This window comes from Callospermophilus lateralis, chromosome 12, assembly GCF_048772815.1.
Source record: "Callospermophilus lateralis isolate mCalLat2 chromosome 12, mCalLat2.hap1, whole genome shotgun sequence".
NCBI classification, from domain to species: Eukaryota; Metazoa; Chordata; class Mammalia; order Rodentia; family Sciuridae; genus Callospermophilus; species Callospermophilus lateralis.
Window position 1 is genome coordinate 96940423 of NC_135316.1, and position 20058 is coordinate 96960480.

Consider the following 20058-nt stretch of genomic DNA (forward strand, 5'->3'; position numbering starts at 1 on the left):
CTTCATTCCTTTTTCCAGTTAAATTGTAAAATTGCACCCAGCAGGCCACCAGTTCCACCTGCCCTGAGGGCCACACTGACTCACGCTGACCATAATACTGTGCTCAATTACCTGATGTTAACGAAGTGAGAAATTCTGAAAGATAGAGTGTGCAGAGTTTCAGAGGGCTCCTTAATCACCGCACAAATGGAAGCTCAGTCGCACTGCCATACCCACCTGAGACCCTCGGTACTCACTTGTAGATTCCAGGCGCTTGACATCCCTCGACGTTTCCAGGAAGTATCGTCGGAGAACCAAGAAAAGGATGGCCAGGGGAACCAGCGGAATCGCGATCCAAGGAATCACTGCCACGGCCACAGACACCACACTGATCACCACCAGCAATGTCTGGAACAGCAGAGAGACAGGGCCGCCTTACCCAGAGGGCTTCTCAGCCACGAGCGCTCATGGGTGGTCTGGCGAGGATTCTAGGCCTTTCCTCGAAAGACTTGTTGGAAGAGGAAAAACTTTCCCATCCCAGGAAATAAAGGCACAAGTGACAGAGAAGTCACCCATCACATAACTGCTGGGCTCCAAGCTCCATGCAAAGAAGGTCCTATGCATCCATTCTTTTGCTGTAGTCAACATCCCTAAGAGACAGGCATTATTATTTTCCATATTTAATGATTAGAAAGCTGGGATCCAGAGAAAGGCTGCATCCCAAACTACCACAAATCAAGTAGATGCTACTGGAAACTGGCAAGCTGGTGTCACAGATGAGGCATCCAGGGACCTCAGTTAAGAATGGGTGGCTACGGGCAAATTCAGGGCTCAGAAAAGGAGGAAACTTTCAAATTTCAATCTTTCTCTTTGGAAGTGGGGAGGCTCCCTCTTGATCCTCTACCCTCTGTTAATATTCACTGAGTGCTGACTGTGTATCTGGCTCTACGAGAGACCCGTCAGATGAATCAACTACTTTGAGGTTCACGGACCCCTAGGAAGTAGTAGTATCATCTCAGTGACACTGAGGCACAGGGAGAGGAGAAGCAACTTGATCAAATTTACACAGCATCAGGCACAGAACTGGGGGCCTCACACACTTACCCACCACATGTGCCCTCAGTATACAGCCAGCTTTTTATTGTTGAGGAAGAAGTTTTTATGTGGACCTCATCATTTGTCTTTAATTTTTCCTCTAAACACCCTTACTTGAGGAATTCCAGAGTTTGTCAACAGGCCCAATAGAGAACAGACAAGACAAATGTGACAAATATTTTAACATTTCGTAGAAATCCGTGGAAGAGTTTTGATAGTAAGTAAACAATCTTTGATGTATAGAAAGGTTTTCTGTTTTTTTAAAAAAAAAAAAATCTTATCTCCTGGATATACATTTGCTTTTCTGCCATTAGGATAAGCATTTGAAGTGTCTATTTCAAAGGCAAATGATGATCGCAAGAGCAGATGCCACTTATCAGGCATCTAAGGGTGCAGGGCTCTGTGCTAATGTTCACTTAATTATCAAGTCCCCCTGTGAGCTGATTTTATTTAGGGAAACTATCTTAGTCTAAAAAAGACAGCAAGCAGAAAAACCCAAGCCACTGGGTGATGCTGATTTAAGTATTCAGCTTTATCAAGACAAGAATGAAATTGTGGCCTGTGACTTAAGATGACAGGACTGCAATTGAACACTCAAAGTGTCCACCCTTGAGGGAAGCACACACTAGCTCCCTGAGGAGGGCAGAAGGGCCCTGGTCCCAGGCTCTGAAGTTCACAATCTTACACAAAAACATATCACTCGGCAGAAGGCACCGAGTGCTGGGAAATACAGGGAGGCGTAGACAAGCCCCGCATGAGAGTTTTGAGGATCAGAAGCTGGCTTCACTGATATACGTGACAGCACGTAGGTACGGATGGCTGTCACAGGTGCCTGCCTGGGAAACACAGAGTTCTGCAGACTTGGCACCAGCACTTGTGCCCCGTGCTCACCAGTTCTGTGCCTTCCTTACTGGGTGGCTCCCCAAGGAAAGGGTGAGTGGGTGACACCCCAGACTCCTGTTGGTGTGCAGAGCTCCTCAAGTCAGTTTCCTGGGAGGATCATGGCAACCATATTGTAATCAAAAGAGGACTGTCACTGTCATTTGTGTAATACGAAAAATGGTGCCTAAGAGGTTCCGAGCTTGGCCTAAGAGTTCCCAGGAAGTCACAGTGTCATGGAGAAGGCTAAGAGTGGTTGGTATTCAGGGAGCCCAAGGTCTCAGCGGCCTGCAGGACCCAAAGCAGGGAAGTGCTAAGTCCCGCGGAGTTGGAGGAAAAAGGAAACTTCCAGAGCCATGGTCTGATGGCAGGAGCTCCTGGGAGTCAAGGTGGGTACATGCGCCCTCCCGGTCTCTATAGCAACAGTAGTACACAAACCAGAGGGAAGCAGAATGGAGTTTCAGAGGAAAAAATCCCGAGTGTGGGAATTCCAGCTGTTCGACCCCTTGCCTTTTCTGTCTACAGATGAACTGGATCAAAAGGTTTTCTGTACGCTCAAGAGAAGGACTTTTTAGCGCCTTCCAGGCCTCGTCTTAGGCTCACCATCATTAGTTTTCGGGGGGGGGGGGCGGGGGTCAACCCAGGTAATTATGAGAAAAATACACAATTACAATTTTTAAAGCAAACTTACATCATTTAATTGGGTGATACTCATCAGTTCAATTATCTGGCTCTCTCTAAGATGAAGGACTTCTAGGGTTAATCTGGCCTGCCACAGGAAGCAGAGTTACACTTGAACCAAAGGGCATTGTGCTCTTTTCTCAGTGTCCATTAAAGACAAGTAACTGCTCTCAGAAGCTCCCAAGTTAGTTTCAGTCTTTCAGATCTTATGGGCCCAAATTTGTAAGCAATTCATAGAGGCTTTCTAGTAAGTTCCAATTCCACTTGCGGGTCTTGCTATAAATAGCCTCCAAGTGAGGGGAAAGTCACATTCTCTTCTTTTTCTCATGCATGTGTGCACGCGCACACACACATACACACATAATCTATACACATATCACTATATATCACACATGTCCCATGCATATATAAACATGTATAATATATAATCATATGCTTATTTGTATATACATATATAAATTTTTCACCATAAGTTTTCTTAAACTCTTCATGAAAATTGGCACAGGACAAAAATACCTAAGCAAAAAGCTACAGTCTGAAGGGGGGGAAAAGAGATTCCAATATGTGATGAACATTCCTCCCAAGAAATCAGTCTCATCTCTTCCTTCCAGATTCCCAGGGATTCCCAGGAGAGGTATCCATGGTACCCCCAGCCTGCTGCCATGCCAAGGCACAGAGACCAATGATGTATGTACAGCCTGGAGAAGGGACTGACCCATGCCCTGACACACTGGAAGCTGAGGGGAGGTGTCATTCTGACACACCTGTCACCTTTGGGTATAAGAGCTGGGAATTCTATAATTCTGCATGAACAAATACAAACAAGTCTTGGATAAAAGCTTTCACTGGAGATTTCATAACTTGTAGTAGGTATGTAGCTTTTAGAAATGACAACTTAGACCCCGAGGGAAAATTCCTTAAGTCTGGTGTGGAGTGCTAGGATGGATTTAGGGCCAATCCTCTTCAATATGAAACAGGAAGGGTGAGATTTCCCATCTCTCTGAATGTAGTCAAAACCAGGCTATGCAAACAGACCCAAAGGTTGGTAGTAGGGATCCAGGGAGGCAAGTACTGGCAGTTCTTGCTTCACAAGAAGCAGCTGGGCTTCCCTTATCATTACTCCCAAGTGGGCTGCTTTTGCAGCCAAGAGCCAGAAGAGGAGGAACAGCATATTCAAAGATCTACAGTCCCAGTTGGGAACAGAGGTGTGCACATGTAATTCCAGTGGTGTGCAAGGCTGATGCGAAAGGATGGAGAGTTCGAAGCCAGCCTCAGCAATGGCAAGGTGCTAAGCAACTCAGTGAGACCCTGTCTCTAAATTAAATACAAAATAGAGACGGGCATGTGGCTCAGTGGTCAAGTGCCCCTGAGTTCAATCTCTGGAAATGCCCCCACCCACTCCAATACACACTCACACACAAAGACTGGCAGCTTGATTCCAACCAAGGACACAAGGAAGCAAGCACTTTGTTTCCTAAATGTCTTATGTACCAAAATAACATTGACTTTCCTCAACCATGTTTAAGGTCTATCTTGCTTAAATGTGTGTTCTTGACATAAAATGGCCACTAAACCTCATGCCTGTTACTGTCCTTTCCAAATATTTTTTTCTAATTCTCAGCATTGATAACTTAAAGAACTGGAGGTAACTCAATATTTTTTAATATGCTTGTTTTATTCTATAACCTTTTTTGTTTGGTTTTTTGTTGTTGTTGTTGTTTGTTTGTTTCAAGTCTTTGCTTCTTTTCAGTGAAGAATTACTGTTCTGAAACTGCTGAGCATTTCAGGGATACTAAGAGAAAAGATACCAAACTCAAATACCTACTTAGCATATTTGGTATTTAAAAAAACAAAATAGTAATAATAATAATATTACCACCAGGGTTTGAATCCAGAGGTGCTTAACCACTGAGCCACCTACCCAGCCTTTTTCGTCTTGCTAAGTTGCTGAGGCTGGCCTTGAACTTGCTATCCTCTTGCCTTAGCCTCCTGAGTTGCTGTAATTACAGGCATGTGCCACCATGCCCAGAATAAAAAAAAAAGATAAATTTGGTGTTTCATTTCCAATGCATTATGAACTGTTGTGTCATTATCAAGAGAAACACAAAAGCTAGATAATGTACATTAGCAAATCCCAAGAAATTAAACTGTGTCCATTCCAAGTCAGCCTCCTTGGTGTAAGCAAGCATCCTGACCTGGGTGTCAGGACAACAAAGGTGAAGGACCTTATTTACCACACATGGAAAGGATATCCAGAGCACTTCATCCTCAGACAGATCTGCCTGTGAGCAGCTGTTTCCAACAAACCACACTTACATCTAAATGAACTGCTAACGAGGCGTGCAAAAGCAATAAAGGAAAAAAAATGATGCTTATGAAAAATGTTAATTGTGGTGTTTAAAACACTGCCCCCAACCAGGAAAATGTTACTTCCTTGCTAGTACATATGGCAAATGTCCTCAGAATATTGAAGAAATTACACAATTTTCTATATCTAGTTGACAACCAAAGGAAAGTACAACTGCCTTGCCCTTTGAAATACCAGGAAAAAAAAAACAAAAAGATAACACTTCATGATGCTTGCCTTGTGTGCAACCTCTTAAGTATTTCACCTGCATTATCTAACTTCATTCTCATATCTGATCTAAGTAGCAGGGCTTATCACTGCCATTTACAAAGGAGAAAACAGGCTCAAGGGTTAAGTCAGATAATACAGTCACTTTAATCCCAAGTCTGTTCTCTTAATCTCTGCATGATAGCGCACCCCATGTAAGGTTCATATTTGAAAAAATGCCTGAATACATTCCTCTTTTACATACTGTCCCTTTCTATGCATTTAAGAATTTTGTTAGGTTTCCTGTGGTTGTACCTGGCCTCTCTCGTGAGATTAGACCTAGATTCTCAGCTAATTAGGTAATGAGTTTGCAAGCACTAAGAAGATCTTAAATTGCTTGCTAACAGAACACAATGAGACATGTTGATTTTAGAACTATTGTTTCAAGCAAAAAAAAAAAACACGAAGAAGAAAGTTTCATAAGAAAGATGAATATGTAAGCCTCAAAAGCAAAATGACTTAAGAAAAGGGGGGAAGAATCAAATTTAATTATTTGGTAAAGACACAAAATCTAAGAACACAAAGCAAGAGTTGACTACTTTGCATGCACAAAAGCTGTATTTGAATGGTGGTAAAAATACAAATTTTGTCCCAAGCAGATACTCTAATATCATACTGTAATATTACAGGTTTTAATGTATTTTCACGGGCAAATTTCCATTACAAGTACTCGTCTGCCTGTTTGGCATCTGTCTACCAAACAGCTTATAGTTCTGTAGGAACATCTAGGTATCTACCTGCAATTTACTTTACACTTAATTCCATAGGATTCTGTTCCAACAAGTGTAGGAAGCTTGTGCCAAATAACTTGTTTCCTATAAACAGCAGTAAAAATATATTCTTATATTATGAAAATTCATGCCATCCATCCTTCTGCCTCACTCACTCCTTATTTGAACTCTGTCTCATATCTGTTATTAGGCTCAAAGTGAAAATACATATTTACTCATAAGGCTACTTAATCAGTAGACAGTACTCCTATTACTTGTTTACAGTATTAAAAAAATAAGATCAGCACCATCAAGATTGCTAACAACTCAGTGGAACTGGAAAGCTATTAATACTGTTGTCAGTCAGCCTCTAGAATTCTGTTCCAGATTCTGATAAGTGCAAATCATCCAGATTGCCTCGAACTATTATTGATTTTGCAGAAGATATGACTTCAGTGCAATAAATAAAGCAGGAGTCACTTCTTGGCAAGAAAGCATGGCAAGATTTTCCCTGATTTGGAAAAAAAGAAAACAAAAACAAATACCCGGATGCCTAGTTTACTCATGTGGGTGTCAAAGAGATTCTTCCATCTATTTATTCTGAAAACACATGAGATTAAAAAAATTACCTCTGGATGAAATGACTATCATAACAGATTGTGCTGCTGGCTAACACAAGATTCTTGTGGAAGCACTAAAATTCAGAGCAGGCTGTACAAATCTCCAAGAGTATTAAGAAATAAAAACGTAAGTCCTATCAAATTATACACTACCTTGCAATTACAGGATGAGTCCAAGCAAAGGGAAAAATATGGAAGGCCTTAAAGGTAAGCTCCTAAGCCTTAACACTGACAGCGTCAGCATGAAATCTGCAGGTGTGACTTGTGTGTCAGTGTGGCACCTGCCCTTGGGCAGTTCAGAGGTCAACTCTGGTTCCCAGGTCTATTGTTACTGGACCCTCCTTGGGAGGTCTCTCCTCTGTCACCTGGTTCTTTTGACCTCAGCCAACTCAGTTACCTCTGTTAAGTCAGAACTTTAGGGGATGCTGGCATGACTGATTCTTATGAGGAGATCCACACACAAGTTCTCTAAGTTTAAGCCTTTCTGAATTTGGATCTAGTAACCACTCCTTTATCCTTCATTTGGCAGGTGATCTTTTCATTTGCAGAGCAGTCTGGGACCTGTGTCATCCTTCAGTTAGCTCTTTGTCTTGAGTCAAGGCCAGCTGCACTGAAGAGAGAATGGCTGGTGGGTTACACCCTGTTTGTCCACACAGGAGAGAAGGCAGGAGGGAACGCAGCAACCATTCCTGCCTTTGGTTCAGCACAACTGATCAAAGTCTTCCTTTCTATCTTCCTTCAGTGTCAATAAACTCACTACAAAACCCAAGGAAGGAGTCTGAAGAGAGACTACATTTTAATTTAATTTATTTATTTATATGGTGCTAAGAATTGAACTCAGTGCCTTCACACATGCCAGGCAGGCGCTCCACCACTGAGCCACAACTCCAGGTCCTGAGACTTCTTTTAAAAGGCACATATTAAGGGCTAGAGTGTGGCTCAGTGGTAGAGTGCTTGCCTGGCATGAGATCCCCAGCACCACACAAAAGGGGGGAAAATATACCAATTTATATGAATCTGAAAATATAGTTCCAGAATGCATAAAGCAAAATCTGAGAACCTAGGAGAAACAACTTCAGTCACAATGGGAAATTCTGGCCCACTTATCTCAACAACTGATAGAACAAGGATATACAAATCAGTAGATATAGAAGATGTGAAAACATGATAAACAACCTGAAGGCCATTTTCTACATTCTTTTCAAGTGCATATGTACTATGCCACAGAGCAAATACCAACAGACTTCAAGAGACAAAAAATTATACAGAATATATTTGACCTTAGTGTATTATCAAGGACTCAATAACAATCAGAAAAATCACTAACTGTAAATTCAGCAACACACTTCTATATAACACCCAGGACAAGGAAATTAACATAAAATTAGAATTGTGAAAAAATAAAATGAAGATCTAATACTACTAAAATTTTAAGTATGCAACCAATGCTGTGTTTAGAGGTAAATTTATAGCTCTAAAGTAAATCTTTTAAAAACAGAAAGGCTAGACAAGTATGGTGGTGCATACCTGTAATCTCATCTACTTGGAAGGCCATAAGGACTCAGTGAAACCCTGTCTCAAAATAAAAAATAAAAAGGGCCCGGGATGTGACTCAGTGGTTAAGCATCCCTGGATTCAATCCCTGGTACCAAAAAAGAGAAAGAAAGAAAAGAAATAAAGTTCAAGGCCAACCTCAGCAACTTAGTGAAACCTTATCTTAAACAACAACAACAACAAACCCAAAAGGCTAAAAGTCCAGAGCCTAAAAATTTACCATAAAAGTATAAAATAGCATATTAAAGTATAAAAAGAATATAAATTAAAAAAATAGATATTAATGAATATTAAGGAGAAGAATCAGTGAAATGAAAGGTGGGTTCTTGGAAAACAATAATGAAATAAATAGGCTGTCACACCAAAACTAAGCAAGGGAAAACTAAGCTGCCAGGCAGGTCCAGAATCCACATGGGATTACCATGATGGTGATTTTAAGAGGGTAACACAAAGGGAGTCCAGGCAGGAAAAAGAGGATAAACACTGCACCCATTGATTTCACATTTTGACCCAAAGGGCGCATTTTTTGAAAAATAATGGACAAACAGATACATAAGAAGGAATAGAAATCTGAATAATACCATGTTGACTCAGAGTTGGAAAGAAATGAGGAGCATAATCAAAATACCCACTAAGAAAATTCCTGGCCTATAGACTTTCACTGGTGAATTCTGTGAAACAATTAGGGAGAAACCCTCTATTCTCTTTCAGAAAACAGAGGAGCAAGTAGCAGACAGATTTCCACTAGAAAAATCAGAACCAAGATAAATATCAGGGGACTGATGGCAAGAAATCAGGGGGCTGCCAGGCAGGTCCAGAATCCACACAGAAGCTCTTAGTGCTGGATATAAAGAAGTCATCCACAGCCTTTGCAGCTCTTGGGCCTTTTCACTGACTGAATTAGGCTCATCCAGATTACCTGAAATAATGACCCTCACTGGAAATCACCTGATTATGAACTTTAATCACATTTACAAAATACCATCACTGCAACACATAGTTACCACCTGACTAAATAACTGGGTAGTGAAGCCTAACCCAGGTGACACATGAAACTCATGGAATTGACCATCACAAGGAAAAATCCCTTGTTAATTCTTTTCATGAAATCAATGTTTATCTTGAATACCAAAAACTGACAAAAGATTACAAGAAGAGCAAACTAGAGACCCACATTCTTCAGGAACAATAGATACAGAATTCAACAACGGAATACAATGATACCATGACCAGTGAAGTTTATCCCAGAAATACAAGGTTAATTTAACCCACAAATATCAACCAGTATAATTTGCCATATTACAAGAGTAAAGGAGAGGGCTGGGGTATAGCTCAGTGGTAGAGTGCTTGCCTAGTATACATGAAGAACTGTGTTCCACTCCCAGAACCACAAACACACACACAAACACACACACACACACACACAAAAAAAAAAAAAAAAAAAAGGAAAGGGAAATAATTATATGATTATCTGAACAAGCGAGGGGGAAATAGTTGTCAAAATTCAAACTCCTTTTTGATTAAAAACATTTTTAACTCTCAGAATATTGGAAATTATTCAATGTGTTAACAGAAAAAAAGGTCAAATTACCCAGGTCAAATTTCCACTGGAAAATACATACACACACACACACACACACAATTGTAATTAACCTCCTTCTTAATGGGAAAATATTGACATTTTTCTCCCTATATGTATAAGTAAGTCTTATCACTACTACTGTCCATTGTACTGGCAGCCCAAGCCACACCATTAAATCAAGAAGAGGAAATAAAAATCATAAATATGGGAAAGAGAGAAAAACTTATTATTTGCCGCTGACTGTGTATATGTAGAAAATTCTACAGAATTAAAAAAACAATAAAACAATTCCAAGAAATGCAGTGTTAACTGAACAAGTTCAATGACGGGGTCAGCATACACAAATCAACTGCACTAAACAAGCAACAAAAAGATGATATTTAAAACAATACCCTCAACAGAACAGGAGAGTATCAAATGCTCAAGAATAAATGCAACTAAAGAAGGGCAATATGGAAAACTACAAAATATTTCTGAGAAAAAGTAAAAAAGAATTAAATAAGTGGAAAGATATACCAGGATGATAAATCAGATACTGAATATTGTTAAGATTTACAGACATCCCCTGCCCCGGCCCCATACTGATCTAAGGCTGAAGAGTCCTGTCAATCTCCCAGCGTGGCTTCCCCATCACCCCCCCAACCACACACTGAATGGTATTAGGATCAAACCCACTAGCAAGACTTTAAAAAAAAAAAAAAAAAATTGACAAGTTGATTCTAAAATTTAAAGGACCACAATGCACAAAACAATCTTGACAAAAGAGTTACAAAATTGGAGGACTTGGGTCTCATACTTTACTAAAATGAACAATCACCAAGACACTGTGGCACAGATCCAAGGATACACAGATCAGTATAACGAAATTAAGTGCACAAACAGAACCTGCTCACAGGCAGGTCCTATTAAGACAATTCAATGAATACCAGTCTTTTTAACCAATGTGGCTGGAATAAACAGGGGTTGAAAATAAACCCTAACCACCAGTTAGTCCTCATGCCACACACTGAAACCAACACAAGACTCATCGATTCTTAAAAAGGCAGAACAACAGGAAAGTATCTTCACAGTCCAGAGGACAGCACCAAGGTTTCTTAGGACACAAAAACACGTACTACACAAAGGAAGATTTAAAAAGAGCATTAAACACTAGCGACAAACAGAGAATACTTAAAACAATCCCCACAACAGAATAGAAGAATACCAAATACTCTGAGCTTCATCAAAATTAAAACCAATTAAAAATACACCGAAAAGAATATTAAAAAGCACAATTGTGTATGCATAAGGCCCTATGTTCCATCTCCAGCACAGCAAGAGAAAAAGAGAAATAAAGGTCAAAAAGCACGACACTGGGCTGGGGTTGTGGCTCAGCGGTAGAGCGCTAGCGCCTAGCATGTGTGGGGCCCTGGGTTCGATCCTCAGCACCACATAAAAACAAATAAAAATGAAGGTATTCTGTCCAACTAGAACTGAAAAATTTTTTTAAAAATTAAGAAAGCAAGACACCAAGCAGGAGAAAGCATTCACAAAGCACTAATATTAAAAATACATAAAATGTACATAGAAATCATCAGTAACAAGATTTTCAAAAATAGTTTTAAAAAATCAGCAAGAGATCTGAACCAATATTTTACCAAAAAGATCTAAATAGCCAATAAGCATGTACGAAAAGAGCGTGATTCCATTAATCATTAGGGAAATACAAACTAAAACACCAACCACATCAGCCATATCGAAGAGGAAGACTAAAATCAAAATGACTGATAAGACTAAATGTTAATAAGCACTCAGAGCAACTGGACTGCCCATAAATTGTTGGTGAGTGTGTAAAGTGGTACAAGCATTTCAAAAGACTTTTTGTTCATGTGCTCTGTTTTATTTTTTCCAAGTAAACACTTTCCTCACTATGACTCAGCAATTTCACTCTTAGGTATTTTATCTAGGAGGAATGAAAACATATGTGCCCACAAACACTTGAATAAAAGGGTCAACTGCTTAAAAAGGAAAAAAAGCAACAATCCAAATGTCATGTGCAGAAAAGATAAATAAAACCGGTGTCTTCCTACAATGACATACTTACTATTCAGGAAAAAATTTAAAAAGAAACCCTCAAAACATGCCTGGAAGAAAAAAACATTAGGATGAGCAAGATAATCCAGCCACAGAAAAAATATATTCTGTATTGGCTTCATGAATATGTAGGCCAGGAACAGGAAAGCGAATCTATGTTGAAGGCAATGTGGGCGAGGCTGGGGTGTGGAAATTGCAGTATGGCACAGGAGACATTCTGAGAGCAAGAGAAATGTCCTATATCTCATGGCAGTCACAGAGATGTACACAATTATCAAAATCCAGCAAACTAAAGGACAAAGTTTATTTTACTGTATGTAAACTACATCCCAATTAAAAATAAAGATAGGGTAAAAAAATTATGCCACCAGAATTCCATGTTCAAATATTGGGCAATGTATACAGAATAGTCACAATGCCCAGAGGTGACAGCCTTCAGGGCACGGATAGTGGGGGCAAAGGGACACACATGAGGTCCAATGTGCCTCAGAACAAACATGGCCATGGGTGACAACTGCCCCATGGGGTGCTGGCCCCTTGCTGTGAGCTCACTCTGGGCTTCCTGCTTCAGGACTGAATGCAGAGGACAATCAGAAAATACCCAGTGACCTAGAGAAAGGGCTGCAAGACTCGAGGGAGTCAGGAAACTCCCCAGCAGGAGACCATCAGACTATAAGGAGACAGCAGACTATAATGGACTGTGTCCCACATCACAGTGAAGAGACACGTCCACATGCGGGTCAGCAAATGCGAGATGTTAATAAAACTGAGGCAAGTTCGCCAGGCTCACCCTTTCTTGTTCATCTTATCAAGAAAACCCATTAGGTACCTAAACTAAAATGAATGCAATCAAGAATCGCATATGGAGACTCTGAGGGTCCATCCTCTCCTGAGTAATAACTGCCCATTTTATCGTGACGCAGGATGCGAGATGACAAGAGACAACTCTGTGAATGGCCACAATTGTTTTGCCATGGACATCATCCAATAATGCCAGGATGCAAAGTTCTATGCTCTGCAGAATACCATCAGGCTCAATAAAAACGAGACCCTTCATTTTTTTTCTTTAGGTCTTAATTAGCGTCTTGTTAAACGACAACCATTATCATTGGAGCGCACATGCTGGGACAAATTGGAACACTGGTTGCCAGCCTGGAAGCCTGGGAGGGTCCCTGGTGATTAACTGTCACCATGTTGATGTTGACAGTGCTGCTTTCTACGTGTGCTAACTATCTCACTGGAAAGGACCCAGCCATCTCATTGTCATTAAAAAAAGAAAAAGAAAAGAAAGAAAGAATGAAAAGTAAAGAAAAAGAAAGGTAAGGGAATCATAGGAGTGGGCCTGTGTGAACCCTATCACCCTGATCACTGAAGCTCAAGGGTCAAGCCTGGTCAAGAACCATGGTGTCAACTCCCCTGTCCGTGGCAGGAAACCCACATTAACCTGGCAGCTGGCAGGAATCATCATCTCCGGGGCTGGCATTTCCACGACTCTTCCCTCCTTGCAAACTCGCGGACTAAACCTCTTTTGTTGCTGTTGAAAGCATGAAAACACTGTGATTCAGTTAAAATGGATGATTTTACTCTTAAAGAGTAAGACAGAGATCTTTGAAAGGGGCAAAGCAACCTCACTAACAATCTCTTTTGTGCGAAGGGGATTTGAGGGTGGGAGTGGGGGGCAGGGGTGAACAAATGACAAAGTCATTGTTCATGGGCTTTCTACACACTTTCCCTGACATCTCTACACAATGAAATGCAAGGGTCAGTGGTACCGAGACAAGCCAAGGCAGTCCCACCCTTATGCTTCTATAAAAGCCAGTGACCCGGGCCTATTATCCCCAAGTCTTAGGCTGGCTTTGTTCTCAATGCCCAGATGCAGAAGCTTTTTCTCACTCCTCCCCCAGGAAGAGATGACTGAGGACACCTCCTTCACATTTTCTTTTGCTTGGGCATTTTCACTTCATAATGCCGCAGTCAATGTGTTTTGTGTGGGGGGAGGAGGCAATGACACATTCTGTGGTGGTCCCCACCACCGCCTGCATTGGTGGCTCAAGTAGCCTCAGGATTAGCCCTTTGTGTCCCATGAAAGGATATGAAAAGTCAGTTATTTAAGCTCAGTCAAGCTGTTGTTTTTTTTTTCTTTTTCTTTTTGGATGAGGGTGTGTGGGGAAGAAAGGTTTGCAATTCAGTTCTCCTCAATAAATTTTGGCATTTTGCTGAGGGCAGCTGTGCATGGGTTTGCATGCTCAGAGCAACCCCAAATCGTAAAAAAGGGAAACTGACATGCCCAAGTCCCACCTCTGCATCGTAGGTTCATTTTCACATTTGTCCCGCAGAATTCCAGATCATTGAGACTCTACTCATTGTTATTGGGGACAAGGAAGTTTCACAAGCACTACGGAAATCACATGAATATGAAAGATTTCACATTCTATGATCTCTTCTGAGGACAACCTTCTGATACTGTAACTCTAAATAGGTAACAGCCATTAAAATCTTCAGGGTTCACAAATCTAGAATCTGGGGTACAAACACACGTAGTGATATTATTGGGCTGGTGTCTGCCTGACATTGTTACTATAATACAACACGATATGACCAATGCTGCTAGAGACTATTTGTCCCATTTAAAAATAAATGTAGTTTCAAAATAACTACCCCATATGTAGTGCATGTCATGTGCTGAAATGGTGCTGGGGTGTGGCTCAGTGTTAGCGTACCTGTCAGCATATGCAAGGCCCTGGGTTCAATTATCAGCACCCAGAGGAAGAAGAAATCTCTCTCTCTCATATATATAATTTAACCAGTCATGGTAGCACACACCTTTCGTACTAACTACTTGGAGGTGAGGCATGAGGACCACTGGAGCCCAGGAGCTTGAGGCCAGCCTGGGACAACATAGCAAGGTTCCATCTCTAAAACAAAACAAAAAATAATTTTAATGAAAAAATGCCATTTTAGCCTCATGGCAACCCCTATGGCATATAGGGGTTTTACAGGTGCAGAGTATGTGGCTTTGGAAAAGAACAAAGAATAATGATAGAGCTGGCACTGAAATGACAAAGTGGGATCCGAGGCTCCCCTACTCCACCCTACCTGATCATTGAACCTCACTTATGCTGTACGTGCCACCCAGTCATGCACATCCACACCTGTGGCAGCATGCTCAACCCTCATGCCAGTAACACATGAGCCTGGGAAGCCAACAGCACTGGCAGAAGCAATTTCAGGATTCTTAAATCCTCAGATAACGCACACTAAACAGACTACATCCGTTAGGCTCCTATGCTGCCTTCCTTCTTCCTCTGGAACTGCTAACAGCTCCAATTCTGCCAGCAACTACAATCTGACTAGAGAGCAACACACCTAGTAGCTAAAGGTTACTCTAGCAAATACCATGGTGGCATGCATGCTGGTGCTGTTGGGGAAAGGGCTTGTGGCTGACATGTGCCCTGGGGAGGAGCTATCTTGCAATGTGGACCCACTATGCAGAACCAAGGGCTTATATTACCCACACTTTGGTGTTCCTACTTGGATGTCCCAAGGGAATGGCATTTAAACAGTGTCCTTTTCTGTCTTCCCTGTGTTACTGTAACTCCATCCTTCTGGTCATCTCTTGTTCCTCCCTGTACCCTTCTACCTAACACTCCAAAACTAAACTTTTTTTTTTTTTTAACGGGGGGGAGAGTACTGGAATTGAACCCAGGGGCACTCAACCACTGAGCAACATCCCCAGCCCCATTTTCCTATTTTGTATTTTATTTAAAGACAGGGTCTCACCGAATACTTTCGAACCATACTTTTGCTGTGGCTGGCTTTGAACTCCATCCTCCTGCCTCAACCTCCTGAGCCACGGGGATTATAGGCTTGTGCCCCTTAGTTTAATCCCTAGTATATATATATGGATATATTTCAAAAAAACAGCAAAACTAAACTCTTGAAACACAAGTTTCCCTAAGGTCTGACCCCTTTGGGGCCACCCACCTTTATCTCCTCCAATGCCCATCTCTAGCTTATTGACATGGCTGTCCTACCCTGTGGTTCCCTGCAAACATTCCATGCTCTGGGCTTCCTGCCATGTATGTCCTCCTCCTCTACATGTGATTCAGGAAACATCTGGATGCCTTCCCCAACTTCCCCAGGCAGGGTACAGAAGAAGCCTGCTTACCTGCTGTGATCTGAACATATAGAAGGCCAGCTCTGAAATAATGCAAAACCTTAAAACTTTGCTTTAACTTAAAAACATGGATAGGAAGGGAGAAAGAATGGGAACAGGAAAGACAGTAGAATGAGTCAGACGTGACCACCCTCTGTTCACATATGAATACACAACCAGAGTAAATCCACATCATGTACTACCAACTACTGCCATGTATATCTACAAAGAACAAAGAAAAAAATATATTTCCCAGCAGCTCTGGAGGCGGAGGCAAGAGAATCTAGAGTTCAAAACCAGTCTTGGCAAAAGCAAGGCACTAAGCAATTCAGTGAGACCCTGTCTCTAAATAAAATACAAAATAGGAAAATGGGGCTGGGGTTGTGGCTCAGTGGTTGAGTGCCCCTTACTTTAATCCCTGGTACCAATATGTATAAGGATATATTTCAAAAAACATGTCTAGAGTCTGATCTGATGATGGAGTCTCTCATGATCTGATATAAACACACCTATAATGCACTACCTACAGTTTTTGAGACTCCTGGGAAACTCTTGAGTACAGGGTCCTCTTCTAGTCCTCCCATTGCTCCCTGACCCTCATTTATTTTCATCCACATTTAAATTACGGAAGGGGAAAAAACACTTACTAGTGAAGTCTTCATTAAATCTTTTCAAAGCCTTCAACTTGCCATACCACTCGTTATTTGCCATTCCTATTCATCAGTTCAGATGGTAAGTGTGTCGTTAAGAAATTACAAGGACAAGTAGCATGAACACATTTAGGAAGAACTGCAGGTGACTCGGGGCAGAGCGTGGGCCTGAGAGGCAGCCCACTCACTAGCATTCTGCAGAGGAAATGCCAGCACCACCACCTAACCCAGGCGGAGAAAATGAATGAATAGATAAAACAATTGCCGACTTCCTCATTCTGTCTAGAGCACTGACTGACAATGGAGTTAACAGGTCAGGGCTAAGTTCACCCTGGGGCTTCAAGAGCAAGTCTGAAGTGGCCATCTTTAGTTCCAGCTCATGAAGCCCTAGTGGCGACTCAACTGGTTTCACTAACTTCTCCTGTGTTTCTCCTGAAAACAGAAAGAATCCCATCATGAAACACCATCCGGGTTTATTCACCACTGGGCACGTGGGTGGTGAATAAACCTAGGGGCCCCTGGCACTACCCAACACCAAACAGAAATGGGGTGAGGGGTCTGTCAACAGCCAAAGACAGGAGGCCCACTGTGGCACAGCATGGAAGGAGGCCACATGCAGTGGTCCCAGCCCAGATGCAGGGACCAAGCATTGAGAGAACAGGAGGAGTCCACAAAGACTCTTCCAGGAGACCACAAGCCACAGAGAGAAATCGGAGAACAAGGACACGATTCAGAGAACAGGTACCATGTGTGCACACATGAACCAGATTTGTGGCCTTATCTTCAGTGAAGCCTGCCAGCTGGGAATGATAACATCTTCAGAGGACACAGGCACAGGCACAGACACAGCACACATCCTTACGCTGTAGGACACTACCAGGCAGGAGAGGGGCTCCCTGCCTGCTCGACATCCTTGCCTGGGTCCAGATATCTCCAGGTTCAAGTGTAAAGTCTTCAGAAAAGTTTTCAAAACTGGCTAAAATGCCAACCCTGGTTCAAGGAGAGATCAATGCACACCATATATTCCAGCCATGAATATTATTTTCCTCAATTTACATTTTAAGATGTATATCAGTATTTGATTTTAAAGGATCACATATTGATGACTTCATTTCTCCTTGAGGAGGGTGTGTGTGTGTGTGTGTGTGTGTGTGTAGTGGCAGCCTGTGTTGTCTGAAATCAAATGTATCAAAACTATCTTTCCAGAAAGATATCACTAAAAAATAACATCAGAAAGAGATGGCCAAGATTCTTGATTGTTTTTTAAGAATACTGAAATTTTAAATTACTTCAACATTCAATTTAATTAAATGACAGTTTTTAATTAAATGAAAATGATATTTTTTCTATGTAGTTTATATATTATACATAGTATTTAAATTCAACTTTAGGAAACAAAGGTAGTGAGGGAAATCCCATGAAAAACTGAAGGAGATGAGTACAGTTGAGGAAAGGGACCAGGGGGAGGGAGGAAGAGAAAGGAGAAATACTGAGGAATGACTGATCCTGGCCAAATTACACTGTTCCTTCATGTGTGAATATATTACAAATCACACCATTATGTATAATCATAATGCACCCATAAAAAATATAGGGGAAAATTAATTTAACTTTATCATACCTATATGTACTTATCTATAAAGAACACCCTTTCAGCCAATAGTACAAGTATGATATAGAATCACCTGTTGTTCAGTAAGTCTTAAAGTTAAGCTCCAACCTGAGCGATGTGTATTTGGTATGTCACAGCCAATTTTTCCTCCTTATTCACACAGTGTTATCCCAGAGCTGTGCACAGCACAACTCAAACAAATGTGCAAAAGTCTTCCACCTTATGTGCTGACTTAAGAACTCTTGGTTAACAACAACTTCACTCTGCTTAGAAAAATCAAGATAACCAAATAGAAAAATTGAATCAGTCCAGCCTCATGGAAAACAACAACAAAACAACAAAAACCTGACATCATCCTGACCATGGCACTCAGGTGTTTGCCCTAAATTAGGGAAGCTTTGCCAGAAGGAGGAAGCTCCCCTCCTGAACAGGGAGACATCTCTGCATGGTGGATGCACTCAGCAGTTTGTGTGGCCTCAGGGGATTTGCAGAATACAAGCCCAGAGCCTCTCCTATAAGAAACTATTTATTCCAAATTGGTGACAAAAGACATGAGAAAGTTTAGATGAGGACAAAGATCCTATGAGATAGGATGACATCTCCTTTCAACACACAAAGTGAACATGTCCCTCCTTTAAGTTGTCCCTGTGATTTTCCCTTGCACCCAGGGCACAGGCCAAGCCTTTTCCACTGGGTCTGGAGGCCACAGTGGTCCTCCAGAGACTTAATGTCTCCTCTTCCTCAGATGAACACATGACTCTTCCTGGGGACAAGCCACCTGGAGTCTTGGCAACTGTTCCTCACCCACCCTGCCCCTGACCTCTGCATGACTCCTTCCTTCTTATTGTTCAAACTCAGCATCACCTGGACCATGTGTTTCCTATGATCACTCCTGAACACGTGCCCTTCCTGAAGGCACCAGCAGCACACAGGGCCCAGCTGATGGGCTTTACTGGCTTGTCCACTTTCAGCCTCCTGCATCAATTGCCAGGAGCCGAAGCCCCCTGTTCACTGCTCTATACTTTAATTGTAGAATATTAACTCACAGGTGATGAGGGAGTCTTAAATGAGAGAGCCAAGGGAACCATGCTCAGTAATAGACCCCTTCTCTTCTGTAGGACACAGACATGGCTTTGTGATGAACTAGAGAAGAGTAAAACAATAAAGTGTCCCAAACAGGGAAGGGAACCTTTTGCTGACCTTGAAGAATAAAGAAGATACATATGAAAATGGGCTAAAAGTGTGCAAATGTACTCTACCCACACACACCCAGACACACACACACACACACACACCACGCTCAGTCTAGCTGGTATGTGCCTTCTTTCTATGAGTTGGAGAGAAATGAGGGCTAGGGAATCTGAATTTTATTCTCTGTTTGTCTGTTATAACCCAAAACTTACGCAAGTGAAGCAAAACAGATCTATTTACATAACCGATTCTAAGAGGGTGCTAATCAGTGAGAAAAAGGTTTAAGTCCCTGTTCTAGTTACAGGTGCTCCCCAGCTGGACCCAGAGGAAGCCATAATCTGATTATCCACTGAGGAGATTCACCCTTCTAGGACGTAGTCAGGTCTCTGATTCAGGGGAGAAGATCTAGTCTAAGCATTGAAACCAGCAACGATACTGGAATTTTCAAGCAAAGAACAAAGGTATCTGCTGATTTCAGAGGATTGGGACAGGCCAATCGCTACAGCGCAGAGAAGGCAAAGACAGAAGGAGCTGACCCGAGATTGCATTTAAGAGCAAGAGATGAAATTAGTTGAGAAAAGGTATATAAACAGTCTTCAGAAGTAATATAGTTAAAATGATGGAGGTTATTGGATATGCCAAAGATGAACAGATTCATCAAA

At 41.6% G+C, this 20058-nt stretch overlaps 1 protein-coding gene across 1 annotated transcript in view; it reads right to left on the bottom strand.

The window, feature by feature from the left end:
• Positions 1-20058, bottom strand: part of Abcc4 (ATP binding cassette subfamily C member 4 (PEL blood group)) — a 223790-nt gene that overhangs the window by 53515 nt on the left and 150217 nt on the right. The window contains exon 21 of the mRNA XM_076871929.1: positions 237-387. Within this exon, the coding sequence (XP_076728044.1) occupies positions 237-387 (151 nt within the window). The remainder of the gene's footprint in view (positions 1-236; positions 388-20058) is intronic.